We start from the raw sequence: 27,922 nt of genomic DNA, 5'->3' as shown, positions 1-27,922 counted from the left end.
AATAAAACCTTTTTGTAAAGTTGGATTGGTCGATTTGCCCTTTGATTGGGGAGAATAGAAAATAGTGAATTCCCAATCAGTTGTTTGGAATTGTGTGTGTGGGGTTTGACATTTCTCAGGGGACAGTGGGATCTTTGTGGGAATACACCCAGGGCTTGTTGGAATGTTTGATATCAGGTTTTCCTCAGAAATGTTAAAATAATTGCTGGATTTGCTGTGCAGCTTGAAACAAATCTTGTGTACAACCAGGTGGGCTGCATTAAATTCTGTTTTAAAGGCCCAATAATAGAAATATGAGGAAAGAAATAGATAAGGGTCAGATAAGCTGGTCAAATAATCTGATAATTTATATCCAGGAAGTTTAGGGTTAAAAGTGGGGTTGAAATGCCTGTGGCACACTTGTATTTGCACACTTGAAAATGAGGTTTAAATTCCTCAGGTGCATTTCATCACTTCTGATGAAGTTCTGGGCATTTCTCCCACGGGATTGAGATTAATGAGTTTTTTGATTTCATAATTAATGTGTAACCCCTTCCAGCAGCTGAGAGGGATGTGAGGAGCTGCCTTCAAATAGATGGTCAGGATGAGGAGAAAAAAATTACAGCAATTTTATAGAATCCTTGTAAACCTCCCTGATAAGCTGTGATAAGTTTTTAATTTTAATTGCTTTTTGCAGTGTCTGAAGAGAAGTGTAGTGGCAATGTCCACAGCACCCAGGAATTCCAGTCCCAACCTCTTCCCTATTGAGTTTTTTAAGGGATTTCCCATTGAATTGGTGCTGCTCCATGGGAAATAATTATCCAAACACAAACTGTGCTTATGCTTTATTACAAAATAGCCAGTACTTAAAGGTTCCAGTCAATAAAATACCAAACTTTTAAATTACAATATTAAAGGCTTAATTGTGACAGTCCCCTGGTGTGAAATGGCACCTTGGTTACAGGGAGCATTTGCCATGTGTACCTGGGGTTAACAAAAAAATAATGGCAATATTCTGAAGCCAGAGGGGACACCACTGCCACCAAAGCATCAGGGCTGAGCTGCTCTGAGCAGATCCCAGCTGGGCAGCACAATGCCCTGCTGAACTCAGGTACACAGGGTGGGAGTGCACATTTCCTTCATGTTTGTGCCTGCCAGGCAGAAAGCACTGAAAGGAGCAGCTCACGTGCAGGTGTGAGCCCTGGGCCTCCAGAGCAGCAGGAAAAGCAGTGGAAGGTGCTGGCAATTTCCAAACAGGGTTTGCTTTCAGCTCTGTCCCACCTGCACTGCTCCAGGACACGAGTGTCACCTTCCTGTCCCTGCCCCATCCTGGCACTTGGTGCCACCCTGAGGGCAGGGCAGGGGCTCTGGGGTGGCTTCACTCTGTGGGAGCTGCACAGGGAGGGCTCAGGAGTCGATCCTTCCATAGGAGGAAAACACTGTGGGAACAGAGGGAGCTCAGTCAGAGACCCTGGGGCTGTGTCACATCAGTGGCCCTTTACTGTGTGTGACACAAATACTGCAAGCACAGATTTGCTCACACAGGTGGGATTTTTTTGGAAAACTGCAATTCTTGCTCAGGTTGGCATCAACTTTCTCCAGGGAAAAGCCAAATCTGTCCCACCCAACTTCTGAGCTTTGGCAGCCTGGTCACTCTGGGGCTGCAGAGCTGCTGATTTGGGATCTGTTGAGGATTTCCCTGACTGGCACAGAACAGCTCCACCTCCCCAGAGCAGTTCTGGGTACTCACTTCTCTCCCTCAGCCCCTGCCCGAAGCTGCGGTAGACGTGAAGCAGAGCCCAGAGCAGAACGGATTTGATTGTGACAGAAATGCAGGAGCCAGTGATGAAAGCAGCTTCCAGGGTGTAAGAATTGCCTTTGCCCCACTCCCTGATCACCTGCAGGGAAAGGGAGACACCAAACCATCACCACAAAGCCTTGGAGCCACAACCTGCAACTGCATTTCTGAGAGGAGCCACCAGGTAGGAACTGGGGGAAAAGACAAAAGAAAAACCCAACAGGTGACTTTGGAACCAGGTGAGTTTTCTGATTTCAGGGTGCACAGACAGTGTGGAGTCCTGCTGGGCTGTGCCTTTCTGATTTCAGGGTGCACAGACAGTGTGGAGTCCTGCTGGGCTGTGCCTTTCTGATTTCAGGGTGCACAGACAGTGTGGAGTCCTGCTGGGCTGTGCCAGCACAAACAGCCTGCAGTAAAGGGGAGCTGCATGTGATGAGTGAGGCTGGGGGCTGATGATCCTTGGGTGGAAGGATGAGCAGCACTGGCACTCTCAGCACTCCAGCCCTGCCCAGCCTGGCTGCCCTGGCTCCCCTCTCTCACACCTGCTGGGAGGTGCTCATTGATAAAGGTTTTATCAGTGGGACAGAGCCAAAAACCTGCCCCAAACTGGGCTTGGTTGGGCTTGCACTGCCTTGTTTTGGCTCCAGCAGGATTCACAGCTGTGGGTGCTGCCTAAGAAATTCTTTAAAATACAACAACTGAGCCCTGGTCAAATGCTCTGGCACCACTCAAGGCTTGTGTGAAGGAGGGGAGGGGGAGGCATTTTTGAGGAGTTTTGTATTTTGAACAAGAATTTGTTTCACCTTTCCCTCATCATTCTTTGCAGGGACTCCCAGAGCCTCCCTCTGATCAGCTCAGGAGCAACCTGACCTCATCCCTGTGCTGCAGAGCTGATCCTGGACAGGCAGGATGGGCTCTGCTGCCCTGCAATCCAGCAGCAGCTGCAGGAAGGGCAAAGCAGCTCCCTGGCCTGAGGAGGAGGAGGGTGAGGCCCCCCAGCCCTGCTGCCCTTACCGTGTAGAGCAGGTAGATGAGATAAAGCACCTCAGGCACGTTCTGCACCAGGAACACCCACACCAGGGGTTTCAGCTCTTTTAAAATCTGCAAAATAAGGTGAGATACAGCTTTTTTTAAGGTGCTATATATTCTAAAGTTGCTATATATTTTAATACATATTCTATGTCCTATATTCTAAAGTTGCTCTATATTCTGTAAAAGCTACATATAATTGATTTTCATTGCATTCCAAGTGCTGGCTAAGCTGAGTTCTGAATTTTAGCTTTGCTCTCCCCTTCTCTGAGTTTTTTAGCAGGAAATTCAGGCTCTGTTTTCCCTGCCCTTTCTCTCTGGGCACACTCAGATTTTCTCCAGCAGCTGAGTGTTTTCACAGGTAACAGACTGAAAGCTCCCTGAGGCTTTTTCTCCACTTCTCTTTTTGCCACACAGAATTGCAGTCAGTGAGGAGGGAAATGTGGGAGAAGCAGGAGGATTGAAGTGCCAGGGGAATTTCATTTCACAATTGCCCCAGGGGCTTGGGAAGGAAGGAAGGGACTGCAGCAGCCCTGGGCTGGGAGGGCAGGTCTGAGCAAAGGAAGGAAAAGCAGCTGAGCCTCTGGGGGTGGGAGCTGTGCCAGTGTCAGGATTGCATTTGATGCATCTGATCCCCCCAAACCCAAAACTGATGTGTTTTAAAAGCACAATTTTAGCAAGAAAGCCATCAAAACACATAGGCAGCTGTATTTCAGCTGTCAGGAATTTGTGTGAATGATAAAGCAAACAGCCTAAACCAACACCCACCCCCAAAAACCCCTCAACTCCTTCCTGGTAATAAAAACCTCACTTATCTGATGTACTTTGGCCCTGATGCTGCAATCATTCAAGATTTCAGAGGAGGTTCAAAATGGCATTTCAAGTTCACAGATCTTTGGGTTAACCTGGAAATTGTCCCTGAGCTTTGAAGGAGATGCCCCAACAAAGGGACCTCTCATCTTTTTGGTGTGGATTCCCAAGGATTTAAGGCCTGGAGAACTCCCAGTTTCACTCAGCCTTGGCAGAGAGGCAGAAATATTGAAGCCAGTGTGATCCTCCAGATTTCACTGAAGTGATCAAGGATTGAGACTAAAAACATCCCTCAGAATGGCCCGATGATGAGGTGACTGTTTCATTCCTGTGCTCAGCTGGGCATTCAGACAAAACCTGGCTTCAATCCTGCTGCTGCTCTGCTTCTCCCCATGCTGGCTGCCCTCCCTGGGCAGTGCCAGGGGCTGTGTCCCTGCTGTGTCCCTGCAGGTGCCACTCACTGCAGTGATGCCCACGGTGACCTTGAGGCAGCCCCAGAGCACGCCCGTGGCCGAGATGATGTTGTGCAGCAGGGTGACCTCGTGCAGGCTGATCAGGAGGATGCACAGGCACAGCTGGGGGAGCAAACATTGCATGGAATCATTCTGGGAAAAAAAATATCTGGGGCTGAAAGCTGAATTATTCCTCAAAGGACAGAGTCATTCCCTGTATAACAGAGCAGATAGAGCAAAGTAAAGCTGCAGTAAATAAGGGTGAGGGGTGCTTACAGAGGTAACAGCTCTTGGGCTCACTTCCCCCAGCTGTAATTTCATTTTCTGTCTCACTGCCCTGCTGGTGGAGTTCCCCTCTCCCACTCCAGAATCATTTCCTCAATGCTGGAGCCTCAGATGGGCAGGAACAGCCTTGCTCACTTCAGGGGTGTTGGAGCTCCTGAATGCAATTGTTTAATGGATAAACCTCCCCAAAATCAGTTCCTGTTGTGCAGGACAATGATGAAATACATTTTGATTTATTTTGATGGATTTTAGCTAAGCTATGATAATAATGGTAGTAGTTCTATGTGTTTAAGTTAATATAATGTAGCCATGATATTTTCTGAAAAATCCTTTCCTTAAGATTTTTTCTCCTGAGAAGCTGAAAGCCTTCAAGAATAAAATGTAAAGAATAATTATCTGCTGCTGTGGGATGCAACAAGTAAATCTTTGATTAGCCTATGTTAGTTATTTCTAATTAATGGCCAATCAGAGTCAGCTGAGAGACAGAGTCTGAGCCACAAAACTTTATCATTCTTTCTTATTCTATTCTTTGCTAGCCTTCTGATGAAATCCTTTCTTCTATTCTTTTAGTATAGTTTTAATAGAATATATAAAATAACTAATAATAATTAATAATAAATCAAGCCTTATGAAACACAGATCCTCTTCTCTTCCCTCATCCTCAGAGCCCTGTGAGCACCACCACAATATAATAAAGGTAAGAGAGAGGGTTGATTTTGGAAAGGAAAATTCAGCTCAGCCAGCCCAAGATACCATCAGGGAGAGGGAAAAAGGGAATTTCTGTACCTGTGCCTGCAGATCAAAGGTGAGCATGGAGAAGCAGAGGTTGAGCATGAAGTACTGGGCCTGGAGGCTCTCCAGGGCTCCCCCCACCCTGAAGGCCATCATGGACTGGCTCTGCATCAGCACCAGGGCACACACGACATCGAAGGAGCCCACCAGCAGGATCAGCACAAAACGGGCCTGGGGGAGCAAACACCAGGGGCTGGGAGCAGGAACCAGCTGGGAACACACAGGAGCAGCAAAACCTCCACAGAGACTGGCTCTGAGCTCCTGCTGGAGCAAAACCTCCACAGCTCTGAGCTCCTGCTGGAACAAAACCTCCCCAGCTCTGAGTTCCTGCTGGAGCAAAACCTTCACAGAGACTGGCTCTGAGCTCCTGCTGGAGCAAAACCTTCACAGCTCTGAGTTCCTGCTGGAACAAAACCTCCACAGAGACTGGCTCTGAGCTCCTGCTGGAGCAAAACCTTCACAGAGACTGGCTCTGAGCTCCTGCTGGAGCAAAACCTCCACAGAGACTGGCTCTGAGCTCCTGCTGGAGCAAAACCTTCACAGCTCTGAGCTCCTGCTGGAGCAAAACCTTCACAGCTCTGAGCTCCTGCTGGAGCAAACCTTCACAGAGACTGGCTCTGAGCTCCTGCTGGAGCAAAACCTCACAGGGTCTGAGTCCTCTACCCCCAGTGGGGACAGGGCTTGTCTCTGCTGGACAACAAACTCCAACAAACATGGTCTCTGACCCTGCGGAAAACACTTCACAGGACTGGACTCTGATGCATCTGGATTCACACCAGGTTCCTCCCAAACCCACAAACTGGATGAGTTGTTTTACAAAGCTCAATTTGAGCAAAAACTTCCAGCTTCTAGAGCTCCTGCTGGAGCAAAACCTTCACAGCTCTGAGCTCCTGCTGGAGCAAAACCTTCACAGAGACTGGCTCTGAGCTCCTGCTGGAGCAAAACCTTCACAGCTCTGAGCTCCTGCTGGAGCAAAACCTTCACAGAGACTGGCTCTGAGCTCCTGCTGGAGCAAAACCTTCACAGAGTGGCTCTGAGTTCCCTTCCCCAGTGGGGACAGGGCTTGTTCTCAATGCTGGACTAACAGAATTCCAACAAACACAGGTTTGTGTCTCTTTGTATCCACCCTGCTGGAATTAACACTCAATTTAGGACTGGATTTGATGCATCTGATCAGCACCAGGTTTCTCCCCAAACCCCAAACTGATGTGTTTTAAAAGCACAATTTTAGCAAGAAAATTCCTGCTTTAAGGATGGCTCAAATGGCAAAACATCCTTCAGGGTCACTGTCACATTCATGTTTTCTGGGAAAATCTCTTCACCCAGGGTTTTTTCCCCGAGAAGCCTCAGAGAAAAAGGAAAACAAATTCTTATCTCATTTGCTTCTCCTGTGTGTGCTCCTTTGGAATGTGTTTGGAGATTGTTCACCCACAGGTGATTGTTTTATTGGGAGTTGTTTTCACTCTTTGGCCAATTGGGGCCAAGCTGTGTCTGGACTCCAGAGTCAGGAGTTTTCATTATTATCTTTTTATCCTTCAGTAAGTATCCTTTCTGTATTCTTTAGTATAGTTTAATATATTATAGTATCATAAAATAATAAATGAGCCCTCTGAGAGCATGGAGGCAGGTTCATCACTCCTCCTGCCTCATAAACACAAAAGGTTACATTGATAGAAAATATTGATAATAGAAATGATTCTGGCTCAGGAAGCAGAGTTACAGTAATCCAAGTTACAGTTAGAGCAGTAAAAAAACCCCAAAATTACTTTTCACATTTATAGCAGGCTTTCCTTTGAAGTTCTTGTTTAATATTTAAACTGATGACTTGGCTGTGCATCCTAAAATGAACCTGCATTTCTTTGATATATTTTCCTTATTGCCTGACCAACCCAGCCTGCTGCAGGTAAAGTGAGTTTAACTGGATGAGAAATAAACTGAATTATAAAAAAACTGAATGATAAAGAAACTGAATGATAAAGAAACTGAATTGGCAAAGCTGCTTTGCTCCCTCTCCCTGGCTTGGCTGCCACTCCTGAACAGTAATTTTTGGATGACTTCACAGCTTTTGGAGAAATATGTGATAAAAAGAAAGCATTTCCTGGAAGCACAGCAAGTGGGAATTGAACTACAAACCTTAGGAAGGGCTAGAAATCAATTCTTTAATGAATTTTACTCTTTTTAATGAATTTTACTGCTATGAAATGCAAACAAGATAACCTGGAGTGGCATCACTTTCCTTGCAGGCTCCCAGAAATCTCATAAATGACATTTAAGAGCACTGGGTAATGCCTAGCCCAGGTTACATTTATTTATTCCAGCCAGACATTCCACAGTGATAAAGCTGAGGCAGGGAATGTGAAGTGAAGGATAAATTCTACAGAAATTTGGTGTAATTCTTGGATATTTCTGTTATTTTTGGGTGCTGCCATAAGGAAACTCAGAGACCAGCTCAGAGAAGATTTGCAGTTGTGGCTGTGCACGTGTTGTTGTGCAGTAGGGATAACACAGCCTGATTCTCTGTTATCAGTAACAAAAACAGATTCATACATAAGAAACACAAAAATAAATACAAAAAAAAACTAAAAAAAATTTTGTATTTAAAATACAAAAATTTAAATACAAATAAATACAAATATATAATATATCTATTAGATCTAGCTATATATTTCTACCTATACTTCTATTATATACTATATAATGTTTCTATCTATTAATATGAGATATAATAGATAGAAATAATAAATAAATAAAAATATACAATAAATAAACACAATTCTATAAATATAAAAGAATATATAATCTATATAATAAAACAAATATACAAATAAACAATAATAACAAATATATAAAAATATAACAATAAAGCAAATATATAAAGATATCACATATATTACATGAATATCATCTATTTATCATCATATATGAATATAATACATATATATGATAAATATAATTATAATATAGAAAAAAGTATATATATAGTGTACTATATATACTATTATATATAGTATAATAGTATATATATACTATTATACTATATGTAATAGTATATATAGTATACTATATATACTGTTTTCTATATTATAATTATTATTATATTATATAGTATAATAAATATATAATATTTATTATAATATAATAAATATATATAATATAATGTTATATAAATAATAAATATTATTATATTATATAGTATACTATATATACTATATATTCTATTATATATAGTATAAATAATATGCAATAAAATATATGTATATGCAATCGTATATATATACAATATATATATTGTATATGCAAGAAAATAATAATATAATAGTATATGTAGTAAAAATATATAGTAATGTGTATTAAAATAAGTAATAATTGATTTGAAATATATAATATTTGATTTTAAATATATAATAATTTCTACATAATATTTGATTTTTACATATAAATGTATAAAAATAAAAGTAGATATATATTAGGAAAAATAAATAAATATATAAATATATATATAAAATTTTCTGTGTTAGCCCAGGCATGCTGCCTGCCCCAGGCTGCACTTTCAGCGCAGGCAGGGGGGAAGGCAGAGCTGTTCAGGAGCAGGCACTGACCAGGAGCTGAGCTTGCTGGCCGGCAGGGAGCAGGCTGAAGTTGATGATGGAGCGCAGCATCAGCAGCAGCACGGAGAGCACGAACACCACGAGCTCCTGGCGGTTCTCCTGCAGGATGCCCCTGCTCACGTAGTACACACAGAACACTGCAGGGACAGGGAATAGCAGGGCTGGCTCAGACAGGGCAAACTCCCAGTGCTGCACCCACAGCCAGGGCCCAGAGGGGCCCCGAGGCTCCCCGGCCTTGTTCTTACCCAGCAGCTTCAGGCAGGAAGGTGAAACACTCCCTGCTGTGCTCAGCACACAGGAAATTCAATAATCAGTTACTATTACTTGCTTCTTCTTATTATCATTAACCTTATATTAATTTTATTTTATTTATTAAATCTTAATTCTATTTAATTTATTATACATGAAATATACGTGTATAAATATATACTATATATACTATAGTATAGTACTATACTATATATGTACTATATAAATATATACACATATATAAATATGTATATATATTTATATAGACATATATTTCATGTATAATAAATACATGTGTCTATATAAATATATCTACAATATATATTGTATATATACACAATGTATATTTTATATATTTATACAATAGGTACAGTATATATTTATATACAATATATATATAATATATATACCATATATATATAATATATATATTTATATATATACTCTATATATATAAAAATATATACTCTATATATATAGAGTATGTATTTCTATATCTTTTTATTTATATATGTATAGTATATATTTATATACAATATACACCTACATTTCTAAATATAAATATTTATAAATATTATAAATACATAAAATTAAATCAATGAAATAAAAGGAATATTGAATTTATTTCATTTATTTCATGTATTTCATTTTAATTCATGAAATGTTCATTTTATTTCATTTTAATTCTTGATTTTTAAATTGTTTGTGAAGCACCGCCATGAAAATGGCAATGTAATATCCACATTGGCATTATAAATATAGTAATAACAACAGCAATAATAATGATAATGATGTTGTTGTAATTAAGCAGCAACTCAAGTTTCTTATATATGAGATACTGGATGTTCAGCTATTGCAGGAAAACTCACCAGCTGGGTCATTCTGTGAATACCACACTGAACATTATGTCCAGCTGTTCATTTGAATTAAATGAAACATTATTATTCTCATTATTATTTTCAATATTATTTTCATTATCATTATCATTTTCATTATTTTAATTTTCACTATTATTATTTTCATTATTATTATTTTCATTATTATTTTCATTATTTTCATTATTTCCTCCACCCAGACTGGGTTTCTTACCAGCTCCAACCAGCTGAATGAAGGAAATGGTGAAATCCTCCTCAGCCTGGCGCACCAGGGTCTCGATGGTCAGCCCTATGACACTCAGCAGGGACAAAATAGTGACACAGAAGTAGATCTTCACAGGGAATGAGAGCTCTGAGCATGGTTTTATCTGTAAAGGGAGAACATTCTTTAACAGATCACACAGAATAAATTCATTCTTGTTCCTAAAAATCACACTGAGGCAAGAGGGGTAAATGAGTGCAAGGTTTCCTTTGGGAAGAGAAACTCCACTATTGAACTGAAACTCCCAAACTGCTGAGGAAGGGGAAAGTGTAACTTTATTTCGTAATTAATCTCGGCCTAGATAGTCCTGGTTTATACCCAGAACTATCTAGGCTGAGAGTAATTATAAAATAAAATAAAATTATACCCAGAGCCTGACTTTGTGCCTCACAGGCCATGGTGTTATAACGCACCACATGGACACTGCCCACACACACGACCTGTCAGAGCATGGAAATGTCATTTTCCCACAGTTTCACTTTTAGAAAACTGTAAATACAGGGTCAGCGTTCCCAGGAAGGCAAAGTCCTCCTCTTATTTTATTGAAATACTTCAGGTGGAGCAAATCCTGGCAGGGATTTAACACTCGGTTTGTTCAGCTGGAGGAGACTGAGGGGACCTGAGGGGCTGCAGGGACAGCTCTGATCCCTGCTGTGGGACAGGGACACCCCAGGGAACCCCTGAGCTGGGCCAGGGGGGTTCAGGTTGGGTTTTGGGAAAGGTTCATCCCCCAGAGGGTGCTGGCACTGCCCAGGCTGCCCAGGAATGGGCACAGAGGCTGCCAGAGCTGTCAGGGGTGCCCAGAGTGGGATTTGGGGGTGATCAATGATCCTGAGGGGCCCAGGAGCTGTCAGGGGTGCCCAGGGTGGGATTTGAGGTGATCAATGATCCTGAGGGTGCCAGGAGCTGTCAGGGGTGCCCAATGTGGGATTTGGGGCCGATCAATGATCCTGAGGGGCCCAGGAGCTGTCAGGGGTGCCCAGAGTGGGATTTGGGGGTGTCAATGATCCTGAGGGGCCCAGGAGCTGCCAGGGGTGCCCAAGGTGGGATTTGGAGGTGATCAATGATCCTGAGGGGCCCAGGAGCTGTCAGGGGTGCCCAAGGTGGGATTTGGGGGTGATCAATGATCCTGAGGGGCCCAGGAGCTGTCAGGGGTGCCCAAGGTGGGATTTGGGGTGATCAATGATCCTGAGGGTACCAGGAGCTGTCAGGGGTGCCCAGGGTGGGATTTGGGGGTGATCAATGATCCTGAGGGTGCCAGGAGCTGTCAGGGGTGCCCAATGTGGGATTTGGGGCCGATCAATGATCCTGAGGGGCCCAGGAGCTGTCAGGGGTGCCCAGGGTGGGATTTGGAGGTGATCAATGATCCTGAGGGGCCCAGGAGCTGTCAGGGGTGCCCAGGGTGGGATTTGGGGTGATCAATGATCCTGAGGGTGCCAGGAGCTGTCAGGGGTGCCCAAGGTGGGATTTGGAGGTGATCAATGATCCTGAGGGTGCCAGGAGCTGTCAGGGGTGCCCAGGGTGGGACTGGGGGTGATCAATGATCCTGAGGGGCCCAGGAGCTGTCAGGGGTGCCCAGGATGGGATTGGGGGTGATCAATGATGCTGAGGGTGCCAGGAGCTGTCAGGGGTGCCCAGGGTGGGATTTGGGGTGATCAATGATCCTGAGGGTGCCAGGAGCTGTCAGGGGTGCCCAGAGTGGGATTCTGGGATGCCTGAGCAGACACCAGGAGCTGATCAATGATCCTGAGGGTCCCTTCCAGCTCAGGACACTCCACGGAGCTGTCAGCAGAGCTGTGCCAAGCCCCGGCGAGCGGACCTCCCTGCTCCACCGGACTTCGCAAGCGGATTTAAGCCGTGTTTTTCCACCCCCCGGGGCAGAGAAGCGCGGAGGACAGCGGCAAGCCGCCCGCAGCAGCGGCGATGTACTCACGGGGCCGCAGGGCGTGGGGATGAGCTGCCGGTGCCGCGGGGTGAGGTTGGGCACGCCCGGCCCCGCCGCAGCCGCGGCGCCGCTGTGGGAGAGAGAGCGGGGCCGTCAGGGGCCGTACCACCCCCACCGCGGGGGGGAACGGCCCGCGACCCCCCATCCCCAGCACGGGCGCCTCCGGGGGAGCACGGGGAGGCGCCCCCGCGCCGCGCGTGGTGCGGCCCGGCCCGCCCGTACCTGCCGTCCATGGCGGCGGCCGCGGGCCCTACATGGCTGCTGAGGGGTCTCGGCGGCGCTTCCGGGGCCGGCCCGCCCCGCGTCACTTCCCCGGCACGGGCGGGAAGCGCTGCCGGGCTCCTCCCGGGCGGCGGGGCCGCCGCGCTCCCGCCCCTCCGCCCCGGGGGTCCCCTCGGCGCTGGGCAGCCCGCCCGGCTCGATGGAGGGGCGGCCCGCGGCGAGGCGCTGTGCGCGGCTGTGCCCGGCTGTGCGTGCCCCGTAACCCCCGCGGCTCGGCTCGGTCTCCTCGTGCTTTGGGTAAAATGGCCTCCCCGCCGCCGCGGGGACAAAGGGGCGAGCCCGGGGCCCGGCGGTGCGCGGCCGGACCGGCTCTGCAGCGCGGGGCTCCGGGCACGGAAGGGGATGGGCGGCCCGAGCCCGGTGCTGCCGTTGTTCGGTGCTGCCCAGCCCGGTGCTGCCGGAGCCGCGGGAGCGCCGGGGCTGCGGCAGCAGCGAGCGCGGAGCGCAGGTGCCGGCCGGGATGCGCTGAGGGCTCCGGGGATGCAGGGAGGGATGGGAGCGGCGGGGGAGGATCCGAGCCGGGCCCGGGCAGCGGGATGGCGGTGCTGGCCGCCCCTGGGCCCGAAGGATGGCTCGGAAGGGTCGCGGTAATCCCGGGAGGGCTCCGAAGCCGCTGCGGTGCGAGGGATGCTCCGGGAGCTGCGGGCACCGGGGATGGGGATGGAGAGAGGTTGGGAATGTGCGGGGATGCTCCGGGAGCTGCGGGCACCGGGGATGGGGATGGAGAGAGGTTGGGAATGTGCGGGGGATGCTCCGGGAGCTGCGGGCACTGGGGTTGGGAACGGGGATGAGAATGGGGATGGAGAGAGAGGCTGGGATGCTCCGGGAGCTGCGGGCACCGGGGATGGGGATGGGGATGGGATGGGGATGGAGCGCGGTCGGGAATGCGCAGGGAAGGCTCTGGCAGTGGGTGAGCAGAAACACAGCTGGAGAGGCACAAGCGCGGAGCTCTTTCAGCCTTTCAGCCTCTTCTGTTCTATTTGTGGTGTTTGTAACATCTTGGATGCTCTCCTGCCATTAGTGAGCGGTGTTAATGAGCGAGGCTTGCTCAGGGTGCTGCATTTTGTGCTCTTGCTGCGTTGGGAGCAGTGTTTGAGTGACCTTTGCATAACAGATGAAGGGTCATGGACACAAACCTTTGGTTTTTCACTGTCACAGCAGCCTCAGCTTCTCCAGCCCTTGCAACATATTTAGCTTTAGTTTCTATTTGTGAAAAGCCGGCTTTCCAAAGTTCTCCGTGGGTATTTTTTCCACCATAATTGTTCCTAGGAGCGTAGTTAAGGGTTGGAGAAGACACAGGGAGGGTGAGAGGCACTCACACTGCCGGTTCTTTGTGAGTAATCCAAGAGAAACAAGTGCCAAGCACTGCCACGTTTTCATCTGTTGGTAAACATCAGCTGCTGGTTGGCCTTGAGGGAGGAAGACTGAATTAGTTCCAGATGGAGAACTCTTTCAGCCCATTTAGACTTTCCAGTTGATTAAAGGCAGCAGGTCAGTAATTTAGGGGGGTAATTTTGTTGTTGTTTGCTGTTCTGCTCCGTGCCGTGTGTGGAATCGGTGATATCAAAGCTGATATCAAATCTGATATCACAGCGCTGCTGAGGGCGGGGCTTTGGTTGTGCTTAATTAACTTGTATAAACAGAAAACAAACTCTGATAATTAACTGTTTTAAATTAGAGGGGTATTTTTTTAATGACCTGGAAAAGGAGGAGGAGTCAAGAATCCGTTTTTCTGAGCAAATTCTCCTGGAGAACGTGTCTCTTTTTTCAGAGTTTTGTGTTAGACTGGGTCAGCACAAGTTTGTGGTTTAATGTGATCATTTCAGAGGGTCCCGTTCCTCAGTGTGCTGCTGGCATGAATTCCTGGGAAAATGGGAAGAGATAAGGGCAGGGAGATGGAAATCTTCAGTGCATGGCTGTAGCAACCAGAGAATGTGAGGAATGGAAAATTTCACTTTTCAAGCAGCTGCTGTGTAGGGTACTGAGACTGACACCAGATATTGAACTCCTCAGTGTCTCTTTGTGATTTATTTGAGGTGCCACATTGAACATTTAAACATTAAAAATAAAATTAATTAATAATTTATATATAATAATTAATAACATTAAAAATAAAAATTTAAAAACTTAAAAATAAAATCTTAAAAAAGATTGAACTGTTTGCAAGATCAGGGCAGGTGCAGCAGCTTTGTTAGAACTCTTGCGTTTCTCTTTCTTTCACAGGGTGGTTTTGTTGTTCCCTCTGCTCTGCTTCTGTAACTTGCCACGTTTTGTGTAATTTACAAAAGGAAAATGCTCTGCTTGCACATCATTTAATGCCTTTTGCTGCCAAATCTGTTAGAAAGGCATTAAGAATGAGTTGTAAGTGCTAATATTGGATTGGAAGGTGTAGCAAAATGAGGAATGCTGCATTATTGCCATGTAATTAAATAGATAACCACTCTGGAAAGCTCTTGGACGTATTTCCCTACTTTTTTCACCTGGATACATGTACCAGGGTAGCACTGGGATTATTGGGAGTTACAGCCCTTGGTTATTGCTCCCTTTGCTCAGGTTGATTACAGTTAATTAGTCTGAAGGGCAAATCTCCTGCCTGGATTTGCTGGGTTGGGAAGGTTTTCCTGGGGAGTGTTTGAAGGCAGACTGAGATCAAAGACACTGTGGAATCTGCAAGAAGAGTTGGTTATAATTGGCAAGGCTGTGTTGAGGTGCTCCAGAGGGAAAAGGACATAAAATCACAAAGTCTGGTGGGTGGGTGGGTGTTATTTTAGAATAAAAAACCTCCCTGAGATCAGTTCTTGTTGCTTAATCTTGGCATGAAGACATCAGGAGTTCAAAATCCAGCCTGAGGGATTGCAGAAGTCTCTTTATCTTTCATAAAGTGCAGGTGAAATGTGCTGTATTTGCTGCACTGGGGATATAAAATATCACACTTTTTCTTTCCCTTTTTCCCCCCTTTAGGCAGAAAACATGGAGCAGCCCACGTGAAGAATCCTTTGGAGTTTCTGTTCCTCCAGGATGTTCTTTGAAGGACCAAACCCAGTTTTGCAGGCCCCTGGGAGATGAAGCATTGACCACATGACATTTTTATTTCAACAAGCGCTTTCTCAGCCTTGCTGGTGAAGGACAAAGAATATTTTGGAAATATTTATTTCTCCACCTCGCCATGACGAGCGCCCTGAGCCCGGAGGCCCCGAGCCCTGCCCAGCTGGAGGAGAAGCCCAAAGGAAAATCCCTGTTCCAGCTGGGCTCCCTCTTTGCTAACAGGAGTGAGAAATTCGTGATTGCTCGCAGTGACAGCCTGCCAGAGGAGAATGTGCTGAAAATCACAATCACAGAGACCACGGTCATCGAGTCCGACCTGGGCATCTGGAGCTCCCACGCCCTCATCTACCTCACTCTGTGGTTCTTCTTCAGCTTCTGCACTCTGTTCCTGAACAAATACATCCTGTCCTTGCTGGAGGGAGAGCCCAGCATGCTTGGTACCCTGCTCTTGCTGAATTCCAGGGGGAAATTGGGTTATTTAATGGATTGGGAGCCCCCAAAAAACTCCCAGAGTGTTTGGGTGATGCTGGCAGGAACAGGGAGGGGTTTTTGGGGGGTCTGTGCAGGGATGAGTTGGGCTGGGGGATCCCTTCCAGCTCAGGATGTTCCATCATCCTGTGATTGATCATTCCAGATGAAGCTGAGGGAGAGAATGGTTCAATGAAAAATGTTTGGTTTGTAAGGTGTAAGGAGGGATTTGGGGCTAGAAACTTGGGATTTTGGCCTTTAAATTTCCATCATCCTATCATTGATCATCCCAGATTGTCCCAGATAAAGCTGAGGAGAGAATGGTTCAATTGAAGTGAAAAATGTTGTTTGTGAGGTGTAGGGAGGATTGGGCTGGGAACTTGGATTTTGGCCTTAAATTCCATCATCTATGACTGATAATTCCAGATCATCTCAGATAAAGCTGAGGAAGAGAATGGTTCAATTGAAGTGAAAAGTGTTTGGTTGTAAGTGTAGGGGGATTTGGGGCTGGAACTTGGATTTGGGCTTTAAAATTCCATCATCCTGTGATTGATCATTCCAGATAAAGCTGAGGGAGAGAATGGTTCAATTGAAATGAAAAATGTTTGGTTTGTAAGGTGTAGGGAGGGATTTGGGGCTGGGAACTTGGGATTTTGGCCTTTAAATTTCCATCATCCTATGACTGATAATTCCAGATAAAGCTGAGGGAGAGAATGGTTCAATTGAAATGAAAAATGTTTGGTTTGTAAGGTGTAGGGAGGGATTTGGGGCTGGAAACTTGGGATTTTGGCTTTTGAAATTCCATCATCCTATCATTGATCATCCCAGATTGTCCCAGATAAAGGTGAGGGAGAGAATGGTTCAACTGAAATAAAAAATGTTTGGTTTGGAAGGTGTGGGGAGGGATTTGGGGCTGGGAACTTGGGATTTTGGCCTTTAAATTTCCATCATCCTATGATTGATCATCCCAGATAAAGCTGAGGGAGAGAATGGTTCAATTGAAATGAAAAATGTTTGGTTTGGAAGGTGTAAGGAGGGATTTGGGATTTTGGCCTTTAAAGTGGTTTCTGCCACTCTCCTTTCCTCCACTTGCTGAAAGATGAAATTTTCCTCATAGAGGAGCTTTAAGAGGAAAAATAAAAAGGAATTTTTTTAGTTTTCTGTGCTGGAGGGTTTAACAAAAAGTCAAATTTTGAGTAAATTGTTGCTGCTCCCCAGAGCTGTGCAGTGCAGGAGTTACCTTTGGTTATCTCTGTTATCAATGCCCATTTTAGTTCTGTTTTTTCTTCTTAAGAGGCAAACAAAGGGCACTTTATCTGTGAACCAGATTTATAAACATTTGCTTTATAGAAATAAAGGCCTTTAGTGAGAATATATAAAACACACACTGCCAAAACCACCACGGAGATGTTTGTGTAAGAGATTTCTCATGACGGTTGATTTTTGTGTTGCAGTTTGTGCCCTGACTCGATTTCCCCTCTCTGCTCCTCCTCAGGTGCTGTTCAGATGCTTTCCACCACCTTCATTGGCTGCATCAAGATGTTTGTCCCTTGCTGTCTGTACCAGCACAAGACCAGAATCTCCTACCCCCCAAATTTCATCATGATCATGCTCTTTGTTGGATTAATGAGGTAAATAAAAACCATTCCCTGCTCTATCTTTGCTAATATTTCTGCTTTTCCAAGCCAAAGTTCTGTTCTTGTGTCCTTCCCCCCCTCAAGAAATATCCCAGAATAATTTTATTTTTATTTGCTGTTCTTTTACCCAGATGTTAATTTTTTGGCCCATTTTTTCAGTCCTCACTTCTATTTCCATTTATTTTCTTCCTGCCCTCTGTTGAGGCTGATGTTTGTTTAGTGCATTAATATTTATCAGCCTTTTGCCTCAAAAGTCATCCAGGCTATTAAAATTTATCTTTTGAAGAGTAAATATTTGCTGGGTGCTGGGGTTGTGTTAGTTTGTGGTGGAGGAGGGAATAAAAATGCCTGGTTTTGTTTCCTCTGCCCTGCAAAACTGATAAAGAAAATCAAATAAGTGATAAACTCAATTAATTTCAGAGTTTAAACTGTGGTAATTATGACCCTATCTAATTTACACTAAAGATGGATAACTGCAGATGAAGTTTCCTTGGTGATTTTCTGGTTTTTAGAAGATTTTCACTTTTTTAACTGAGCCTGTTGAAAACTTTGACTTCAAAAATGGTCACTTGAACCTTGGAGTGTGTTAAAAAGTAAATTTGTTTTCTGGAAATGCACTCTGCAGCCAAAGACATTCCACATTGCCCAAGGGTGCCTTTATTTGCTTTAAATAAATAATATTTAAGCCACAGTTGAAAGATCTGACCTTGCAGGAGAAATCACAGAGCAATTCTTTTTATGCTGAGTGCCTGAGAGTAGCTCCTGAAGCATTATTTTCATTTCTTCTGGTGCAGTAATTAATTAATTTGTTTAAAAAATTAATTTATTGTGATTTTCTTTTTTTTCCTGCTGCAGATTTGCAACAGTGGTGCTGGGGCTGGTGAGCCTGAAGAATGTGGCAGTGTCGTTTGCAGAGACTGTGAAAAGCTCAGCTCCCATTTTCACCGTCATCATGTCCCGCATGATTCTGGGGGAATACACTGGTGAGGCCTGGCATGAGGTTAATTAACCTCTTCTTAATTGGCTGGGGTGGAAGTCTGGCCACTCAAATTAATAAAATGTAATAAATATAACATAATAATATAATAGAGAATATAAATATCCGTTATTCAATATCCATTATTCAATATCCATTATGTATTATATATTATATATTATGTATTATAATATATTATATATTTTATATATTCTGTTATATATAATATATAATATATAATATATAGTATATAATATATAATATATTGTATTATATATTATATATTATATATTATATATTATATAATATGTAACATATAACATGTAATAGATAATATATTATGTATTATATTATATATGTTTTACATGATATATTATATTACATACTATATATTGCATATTATATATATTACACATTATCTGTTATATATATTACATATTATGTATTACCTTTTATTTATTACATATTACATTTTATATATTATATATTATATCATGTCATGTTATATCATTGTATTATATCATATAACATTATGCTATATTTTATTATACTATATTTTATTATATTTATAATATATATAGTATAATAAAATATAGTATAATAAATTATACTATATATACTATATATAATTTATAGTATATATATACTAACATATAGTGTAATAAAATATTATAATATATATAATATATATTAAAGATACAATATGTTCTATATAACATGCATAATATGTAATATATAGTATGTAATATATAATCTATAACATATAGAAAATATATAAAATATAATAAATGCATCTGGAAGAATCTCCAATGAATTTCTAGTATTAAAAGGGTTTGGTGGAAGTGGGTTGCTGTTATTTTTTCTGTCAAGAAATTATTGCGGCTTTAAAAAACTGAAATTCAGTGTGCTCCTTTGCTGTTGAGAATTCCAAATTCTCTGCAATAAAATGATAACAAATGAAGATTTTTGCCTTTTGCCTGCAGGGCTGCTGGTGAACCTGTCCCTGCTCCCTGTGATGGGGGGCCTGGCTCTGTGCACAGCCACCGAAATCAGCTTCAACATCCTGGGCTTCTCTGCAGCCCTGTCCACCAACATCATGGACTGGTGAGCCCTGGGGGGAACAATTCATCAATTCATCAATTAATGTAATTAGGAGAGGAAAGGAAATTGGTTAACACGGCTCATTGTGTGCAGTGCGTTCAAATGTTGCTATTGAAAATGCATTTTTAAATAAATTATTCTTATTTATTTCTTTTTATTTATTATTTATTTATTATTTATTATTTATTTATTTATTATTTATTATTTTTTATTTATTATTTTTATTTATTTATTGTTCAATTAAATAATAAATTTTAATACATTATAATAAATAAATAATATAATAAATTATAATAAAAATTAGAAATTGTTCTTACTTATGCTCTTGTATCTAACAGCATTGTTGAGATTAAATAATAAAACTTCATTAACCCAAACTCCTTTTTGTTGAAACATTTATCCACCTGAGAAATATTTATTGTAGAAACATTTATCCACCTGATGATTGATGAATTGATTGATTTGTCCTAATTAAAATTCAGCTAAATGGTGGGTTTAAATTTTTTAAATTGTTTCTAAATGTTTTAATTTAAAAAATTGCATTTACATTTTTTTTTTACATTTAAAAAAAGAAAATTGTTAATATTTAATTTTTTTCTAATTTTTCTAGTTTGCAAAACGTCTTTTCCAAAAAACTGCTCAGTGGAGATAAATACAGATTTTCGTAAGTATTCAAAATATTTCAGATTTGGTTTTATTAGGGATGAATAAATAAATTGAATATTTATCATTTTATTGCATCAAGGTGTAAATCTGATCATCTTTATTATTTTATCAGGGTAAGAAAACTCCCCTGAGCTCCCACTGCAAGTTTCAGAACTCCCAGAAATAAATGTTTAAAAATAGAAATATAAATAATATATAAATATTTATATAAAATCTTTTTTTTTTTTATTTTAATATTATTTTTCTTTTTTGTAGAGCCCCAGAGCTTCAGTTCTACACAAGTGCTGCTGCCGTGGTTATGCTCATTCCAGCTTGGATCTTTTTCATGGTAATTTGAATTCATTATTTTAATTAATTTAGGGATTTTTAAAAATTAATTTGGTTTTTTTTTAATTGTGAGCAGAATGTGCAACAAAGCTTAATCTTAATTTTTACCTCTGATCCTTCCCATTAAAAAATAATTGAAAAATTAATTTTGATTTAATTTTGAAAGAGAAATTTATAAAAGAAATAATTTATTATGGACATGAGTTCATCCCAAAAGCCTGAATTTATCTCAGGATTTTTGGGTTCAAATCATGATTTTGTCTCAGTGCATTTGAGCTTGAAACAAAATCTGGAATATTTGTTGATTTTTTTTTTTTTGAGATTCATGTGGTGTACAGGAATATTTACTCTGAAAGCAAATTTTAGAGAAAAATTACAGGATCTAAATATTCTGTAAGTTTTAGATTTTATTGGGCTAAAATTTAAATGTAAAACTTTGCTTCTAACAGTTGGGTGGAAAGTCACTTCTAGATTTTTCTCATGAATTAAACACTTAAATTCCTTTTTTTTTTCTTTCAAAAAATTCCTTTTTTTTTTTTTTAATTTTAGGATGTGCATTTGTTTTTGGAGAAAAATTTCAGGATCTGAATGTCTTGTATGTTTTTGGGCCAAAATTTAAATATAAAACTCTCTGCTTCCAACAGTTGGGTGAAAATAATTTTTAGATTTTTCTCATGAACTGAACACTTAAATTTTTTTTTTGTTTGTTTGTTTGGTTTTTTTTGATATTTTAGGATGTGCCTGTGATTGGGAAAAGTGGGAGAAGCTTCAGCTACAACCAGGACATTGTAATTCTGCTGCTGATTGATGGAGTCCTGTTCCACCTGCAGAGTGTCACAGCCTATGCCCTGATGGGCAAAATCTCCCCTGTCACTTTCAGGTAAAATTCAGCTTTATTTGCTATTTTTTCATCAGAAACATTATTTAATTTTCTTTGATCAGGAGCACTGGTTTGTATTTTTTGATCAGGAAACATTATTTTCTATCTTTTTGGCAGGAATATTATTTTATATTCCTTTTCAGGAATGTTATTTTATAATTTTTTTCTTGGCCAGAAACACCATTTTATAATTTTTTGGTCAGGAACATTATAAAATAAATTTTTTTGGTCAGGAACATTATTTTATATTCCTTTTCAGGAAGTGAAATTTCAGATGCTGGTTTAAAAAAAGGAAAATGAAGGTTTCTGCAAAGAAATTAATGAGGTGAATCATAGGAGGGTTGGGGTTGGAAGTGGAATTTCAGGTGGTGTTAAAAAAAAAGGAAAATTAAGGTTTTTGCAAATAAATTAATAAGGTAAATCGCTAGGTGGTGGAGGTTGGAAGTATAATCTGAGGTGGTGTTTGAAAAAAGGAAAACCTAAAGGTATTTTGCAAAGAAATTAATGAGGTAAATCATAGGATGGTTTGGGCTGGAAGTAGAATCTGAGATGGTGCTAAAATAATGGAAAATTAAGGGTTTTGCAAAGAAATCAATGGGGAGAATCACAGAATGGTTGGGGTTGGAAAAATCTGAGGTGATGTTTAAAAAGCCAGGGAAATCTTAAAGGGTTTTTTGTGAAGAGATAAATGAGGGGAATTCTGGGATGGATGGAGTTGGAAGTGGAATTTCAGGTGGTGCTAAAAAAAAGGAAAATTAATGTTTTTGCAAAGAAATCAGTGAGGGAAATGATGGGATGGTTGGGGTTGGAAGTGGAATTTGATGGTGTTTAGGGGCAAGGCTGACATCAAAGCCAGGATGTGGCAGAGCTGCTGTCCCCTCACGTCCCCTGATGTCCCCTCACGTCCCCAATGTCCCTTCATGCCCTTCACATCCCCAATGTCCCCTCATTTCCCCTCAGGTCTCCAATGTCCCCTCACATGTGTAATGTCCCTTCAAGTCCCCAGTGTCCCTTCATGTCCTTTCACTTCCCCAATCCTCACATCCTCAACGTCCCCTCACGTCCCTGCTGTCCCCTCACGTCTCCAATGTCCCCTCACATCCTCAATGTCCCCTCACGTCCCTGCTGTGCCCTCACAACCCCAATGTCCCCTCATTTCCCCTCAGGTCTCCAATGTCCCCTCACATCCGTAATGTCCCCTCAAGTCCCCAGTGTCCCTTCATGTCCTTTCACATCCCCAATGTCCCCATATGTCCCCAATGTCCCCATATGTCCCCTGCTGTCCCCTCATGTCCCCCTGATGTCCCTGCTGTCCCTTCACATCCCCAATGTCCCCTGCTGTCCCCTCACGTCTCCAATGTCCCCTCACATCCCCAATGTCCCCTCACGTCCCCTCACGTCCCTTCACGTCCCCTCACATCCCCTGCTGTGCCCTCATGTTCCCCCAATGTCCCCTCATGTCCCCCCAATGTCCCCTCACGTTTCCTGCTGTCTCCTCACATCCCCAATGTCCCTTCACATCCCCTGCTCTCCCCTCATGGCCCCCCTCATCCCCGGTGTCCCCTCACACCCCTGCTGTCCCTGCTGTCCCCTGATGTCCCTGCTGTCCCTTCACATCCCCAGTGTCCCCTCACACCCCTGCTGTCCCTGCTCTCCCCTGATGGCCCTGCTGTCCCCTCACATCTCTGCTGTCCCCTCACTGTCCCTGCTGTCCCCTGTTGTCCCCTCATGTCCCCTCACTGTCCCTGATGTCCCCGCTGTCCCCGCAGCGTTGCCAGCACTGTCAAGCACGCCCTGTCCATCTGGCTCAGCATCATTGTCTTTGGGAACAAGATCACCAGCCTGTCCGCCGTGGGCACCGTCCTGGTCACCGTGGGCGTGCTGCTCTACAACAAGGCCAAGCAGCACCAGCAGGAGACCCTGCAGAGCCTGGCCATGGCCCCACCGCCCTCAGGGCCTGCCGAGGACACCGAGCCCCTCGTCCCCAAGGAGCTGGAACCCTACGATTGATGGGTTAATCACAAACGGCTGAGTGTGGCTCCGTGGAGATCCTCCTGGATGGGGCTGTTCCTCAGGTTCCTCTGAGTTCCTCAAATCCTCCTGGATGGGCTCGTTCCTCAAGTTTCTCTGGTTCCTCAAATCCTCCTGAATGTGACTGTTTCTCTGGTTCTTTGAGTTCCTCAAATCCTCCTGGATGGGGTTGTTCCTCAAGTTCCTCTGAGTTCCTCAAATCCTCCTGGATGGGGTTGTTCCTCAAGTTCCTCTGAGTTCCTCAAATCCTCCTGGATGTGACTGTTTCTCTGGTTCTTTAAATTCCTGAAATCTCCTGGATGTGGCTGTTAGTGAAATCCTTCGGGATGTGGATGTTCCTCCGAGTTCCTCAAATCCTCCTCTCCGAGTTCCTCAAATCCTCCTGGATGTGGCTGTTCCTCAAGTTTCTCTGAGTTCCTCAAATCCTTCTGGATGGGGTTGTTCTTCTGGTTCCTCTGAGTTCCTCAGATCGCCCTCTCTGAGTTCCTCAAATCCTCCTGGATGTGGCTGTTCTTGAAATCCTCCTGGATGTGGACATTCCTGAGGTTCCTCTGAGTTCCTGAATTCCTCCTGGTTTTGGCTGTTCTCTGGTTCTTTGAGTTCCTGAAATCTCCTGGTTGTGGTTGTTCCTCTGAGTTCCTGAATTCCTCCTGGATGATGATGTTCCTCTGATTCCTCTGAGTTCCTGGCAGCTCTCACCCAGGATTTGAAGCAGGAAGGAGCTGGGAAGGATCCAGAAAAACCTTGGGAACCTGATGCCCCTAAAAGAGGACCTGGAATGTGGCAAACTTGGCCTTTGTTGTCTCTCCTTGACTCCAAATTGTTGTGTCTCACACCAAATCACACCCGGGCCTGTGCTGGCGGAAGAACTTTGGTGTCCTGTGGGAAAACAATTAAAACAATTCCTGTTTCCTTCCCCATCCAAACAATGTGAAAATGGGGTCCCACCACTGAGTTCTGCTGGCAGAGGGATGCACTTGGTGCCTCGTGGAAGTTTCTGGATGTTCTCCCTCATTCCTGAGCTGTGGTGCAGAGATGGAAGAGTCCAAGGAGGGAATTGTCCCACTCTGGCCTCACCTCGAGCCCTGAGGGCCCCCAACCCTGCCAGAGCTCCAGGAGCATCCTGACAGCACCAGAAGGGATTTTGGGGTGGATTCTGATCAGGAGATTCCATAATTCCAAAAGGGATTGGAATTCCCACCCTTTTCTCCCAAAAATAAACCAACTTTATTGAGGCAAACTGTGGGAAATGAGCTGTGGTGAGCTCCTGCTGCTGCCTACAAATCCTGGATTTGTAGTGGTTTAAAATATAAAAAATTAATGTGGAAATGTTGCATTCTGATCATTTATTGACAAAGTTGAAATGCAAATATTCACACACATACTCTGTGTAAATTGGGATCCCCCAAGAAAAAAAAACAACTTTATTGAGGCAAACTGTGGGAAACGAGCTGTGGTGAGCTCCTGCTGCTGCCTACAAATCCAGGATTTGTAGTGATTTAAAATATAAAAATGTAATGTGGAAATGTTGCATTCTGATCATTTATTGACAAAACTGAAATGCAAATATTCATTGGGATCCCCCCGAAAAAAAACAACTTTATTGAGGCAAACTGTGGGAAATGAGCTGTGGTGAGCTCCTGCTGCTGCCTACAAATCCTGGATCTGTAGTGGATTAAAATATAAAAATGTAATGTGGAAATGTTGCATTCTGATCATTTATTGACAAAACTGAAATGCAAATATTCATTGGGATCCCCCCGAAAAAAACAACTTTATTGAAGCAAACTGTGGGAAACGAGCTGGGGTGAACTCCTGCTGCTGCCTACAAATCCTGGATTTGTAGTGGTTTAAAATATAAAAGTTTAATGTGGAAATGTTGCATTCTGATCATTTATTGACAAAACTGAAATGCAAATATTCACACACATACTCTGTGTAAATTGGAATTCCCACTCTTTTCTCCCAAAAATAAACCAACTTTATTGAGGCAACCTGTGGGGAATGAGCTGTGGTGAGCTCCTGCTGCTGCCTACAAATCCTGGATTTGTAGTGGATTAAAATATAAAAATGTAATGTGGAAATGTTGCATTCTGATCATTTATTGACAAAGTTGAAATGCAAATATTCACACACATACTCTGTGTAAATTGGGATCCCCCAAGAAAAAAAAACAACTTTATTGAGGCAAACTGTGGGAAACGAGCTGTGGTGAGCTCCTGCTGCTGCCTACAAATCCTGGATTTCTAGTGGTTTAAAATATAAAAAATTAATGTGGAAATGTTGCATTCTGATCATTTATTGACAAAGTTGAAATGCAAATATTCACACACATACTCTGTGTAAATTGGGATTCCCACTCTTTTCTCCCAAAAATAAACCAACTTTATTGAGGCAAACTATGGGGAATGAACTGTGGTGAGCTCCTGCTGCTGGCTACAAATCCAGGATCTGTAGTGGTTTAAAATATAAAAAATTAATGTGGAAATGTTGCATTCTGATCATTTATTGACAAAACTGAAATGCAAATATTCATTGGGATCCCCCCGAAAAAAAACAACTTTATTGAGGCAAACTGTGGGGAATGAACTGTGGTGAGCTCCTGCTGCTGCCTACAAATCCAGGATTTGTAGTGGATTAAAATATAAAAATTTAATGTGGAAATGTTGCATTCTGATCATTTATTGACAAAACTGAAATGCAAATATTCACACACATACCCTGTGTAAATGGAGTGTTGAATTCAATATTTGTAGTACTTAGAGGTTAAAAACCACTGAAAATTGTGGTGGCAAAGGAAGCAGGATCTGTGTATTTCTGTAAAAAAACATTTTGTTGTTTTAATTTTGTTTTGTTATGCATGAGGAAAGAAATTGATTTTTTTAAAATATAATTTCTAAGAGTGCAACAAAAAGCTGCCTTTTAGAAACTCAGGGTTATGAGTCTGACCTGTGTGTAAAATATCTAATTTCTGGTTATATAAAGAAATCTCAGAGGCATCTGTGACAGATGGGAGGAATATTAACCATAAACTGAGGCAAATCTTTATTTCTGCTGCTTTTAAGTTTCCTTTTTTTTAAAGGAAATTTGGTTTTTGTGGTAGATCAAAGATTAAAAGTTCATTTTCCTTTTGAACAGTCAGTTTTGACCAAAAAAAAAAAAAAAAGCACACATGTAGCTACAAAAACATTCACATGGACTTTTTGGGAACAAAAATTAAATTAAAATGAGTGGATTTTAATAATTTCCACTATTCTGGAAGGTTGGAGAGTGGATGTATAATGGTAAAAATAATGGTTATCAGGAAATTACAATTGGAATTCCTGTAAAATCACATTTCCACACCTCAGTGGCTGCCTGGGGCAGATTCCCCAAAGATCTGAGGGAGAAAAATGCCAATTTTTTCATCCTTGTGTATGTGATATGTCTGTGGTATTTTGTTTTCTTTTGTATTCCTGTCACTTTTATAAAAGCTGTGGACTGTGGAGCTCTGTGGTTTTTTTTTAATTTGTTTTCTGCCAAATACACTGAGATTTTTGAAAGTATAACTAAAAAAAAACTGAAGAAAAAAGTGTGTTTTGTGTCATATTTCTGCTTTAGGTGGCTCTGCTCTCACATAAATCCCATCATTTTAAATTATTTTTTTTAAATCCTAGCAGGATTTTGTTTTTCTGTGACCCTGGGAGGATTTGGGATTGACATTTTAACCCCTCCTGTTCTGCTGGGCTTTGTCTCTTTGTGTATTTTAATTTGCCATATTTTTGGCCTTTGCTTTATGTAGATTAAACAAACCAAAAACCTTTTAAATCTTCTTTTCTCTTGTGTAAACAAGGAGCTTTTTGCTCTTTGTTAAGAATATTCCACCCCAGCTCTTCCTGTGACAGAAAATTTGATTTTTTGGGAATATTTTAGAGTTTCTGTGCCTGCATTTCTCATGGCCACACCCAGGTGTCTGTGATGAGGGTGATCTCTGTGAGCTGGAGCTGTGCATTTAATTTATTTTATACTTTTAATTCACTCAGAGTGAATTTTAATAATTGAAATCATTTAAAATATTAAAAATATTTTCTATTTTTAATTCACTTAAATGTGAATTCCTGATGTGCTGAGGTGCAGGTGGAAGGTGTCACAGCACTCCCTGTGCTTCTAAATTCTCATTATTCCCATTATATCCCGTTATTTCCCATTTTATATCATTATTTCCCATTATATTCTCATATTTCCAATGGGGGATAGATAATTAGTGATTTTAGAGATCCTAATTAGGGATCTTTGCTGTTCTGGGCGTGTCACCTCTGTCACCTCCTCCCTCACACTCTCACTCATTTCCGTGTAGGAATTGCAGCTTTTTGGTTGGAATCCAATTTATTCAGTTAAATTTATTCAATCAAATTGAATTTATTCAATCAAACTCTGAACTAATTG

At 42.3% G+C, this 27,922-nt stretch overlaps 2 protein-coding genes across 5 annotated transcripts; one reads left to right on the top strand and one right to left on the bottom strand.

Annotated features, from left to right (window-relative positions):
• Nucleotides 1-809: 809 nt before the first annotated feature.
• On the bottom strand, nucleotides 810-15,437 carry LOC135456791 (uncharacterized). Its single transcript, XM_064730900.1, has 10 exons — nucleotides 15,351-15,437; nucleotides 12,307-13,316; nucleotides 12,073-12,154; nucleotides 10,092-10,245; nucleotides 8,745-8,890; nucleotides 5,140-5,316; nucleotides 4,078-4,191; nucleotides 2,792-2,878; nucleotides 1,730-1,877; nucleotides 810-1,418 (listed from the first exon to the last, which is right to left on the bottom strand). Exons 1-10 carry the CDS (start codon nucleotides 15,435-15,437, stop codon nucleotides 1,387-1,389), a joined length of 2,037 nt encoding a protein of 678 aa, XP_064586970.1. The 3' UTR covers nucleotides 810-1,386.
• SLC35E2B (solute carrier family 35 member E2B) lies at nucleotides 12,424-26,984 on the top strand. Of its 4 annotated transcripts, none has more exons than XM_064730739.1 (9): nucleotides 12,424-12,553; nucleotides 15,328-15,848; nucleotides 17,375-17,510; nucleotides 18,372-18,499; nucleotides 19,476-19,596; nucleotides 20,204-20,257; nucleotides 20,515-20,587; nucleotides 21,321-21,466; nucleotides 23,236-26,984. In XM_064730739.1, exons 2-9 carry the CDS (start codon nucleotides 15,533-15,535, stop codon nucleotides 23,474-23,476), a joined length of 1,215 nt encoding a protein of 404 aa, XP_064586809.1. In that variant the 5' UTR covers nucleotides 12,424-12,553; nucleotides 15,328-15,532; the 3' UTR covers nucleotides 23,477-26,984. The 4 variants fall into 4 exon arrangements, with proteins under 4 accessions (XP_064586809.1, XP_064586807.1, XP_064586810.1 ...); XM_064730737.1 differs by having other exon boundaries at nucleotides 12,466-12,603; XM_064730740.1 differs by lacking the exon at nucleotides 12,424-12,553 and adding an exon at nucleotides 12,703-12,814.
• Nucleotides 26,985-27,922: the final 938 nt, after the last annotated feature.

The sequence above is a fragment of the Zonotrichia leucophrys genome, chromosome 21, assembly GCF_028769735.1.
Source record: "Zonotrichia leucophrys gambelii isolate GWCS_2022_RI chromosome 21, RI_Zleu_2.0, whole genome shotgun sequence".
NCBI classification, from domain to species: Eukaryota; Metazoa; Chordata; class Aves; order Passeriformes; family Passerellidae; genus Zonotrichia; species Zonotrichia leucophrys.
Note: the sequence above shows the minus strand (reverse complement) of the source record. Positions and strands in the feature narration are given on the sequence as shown.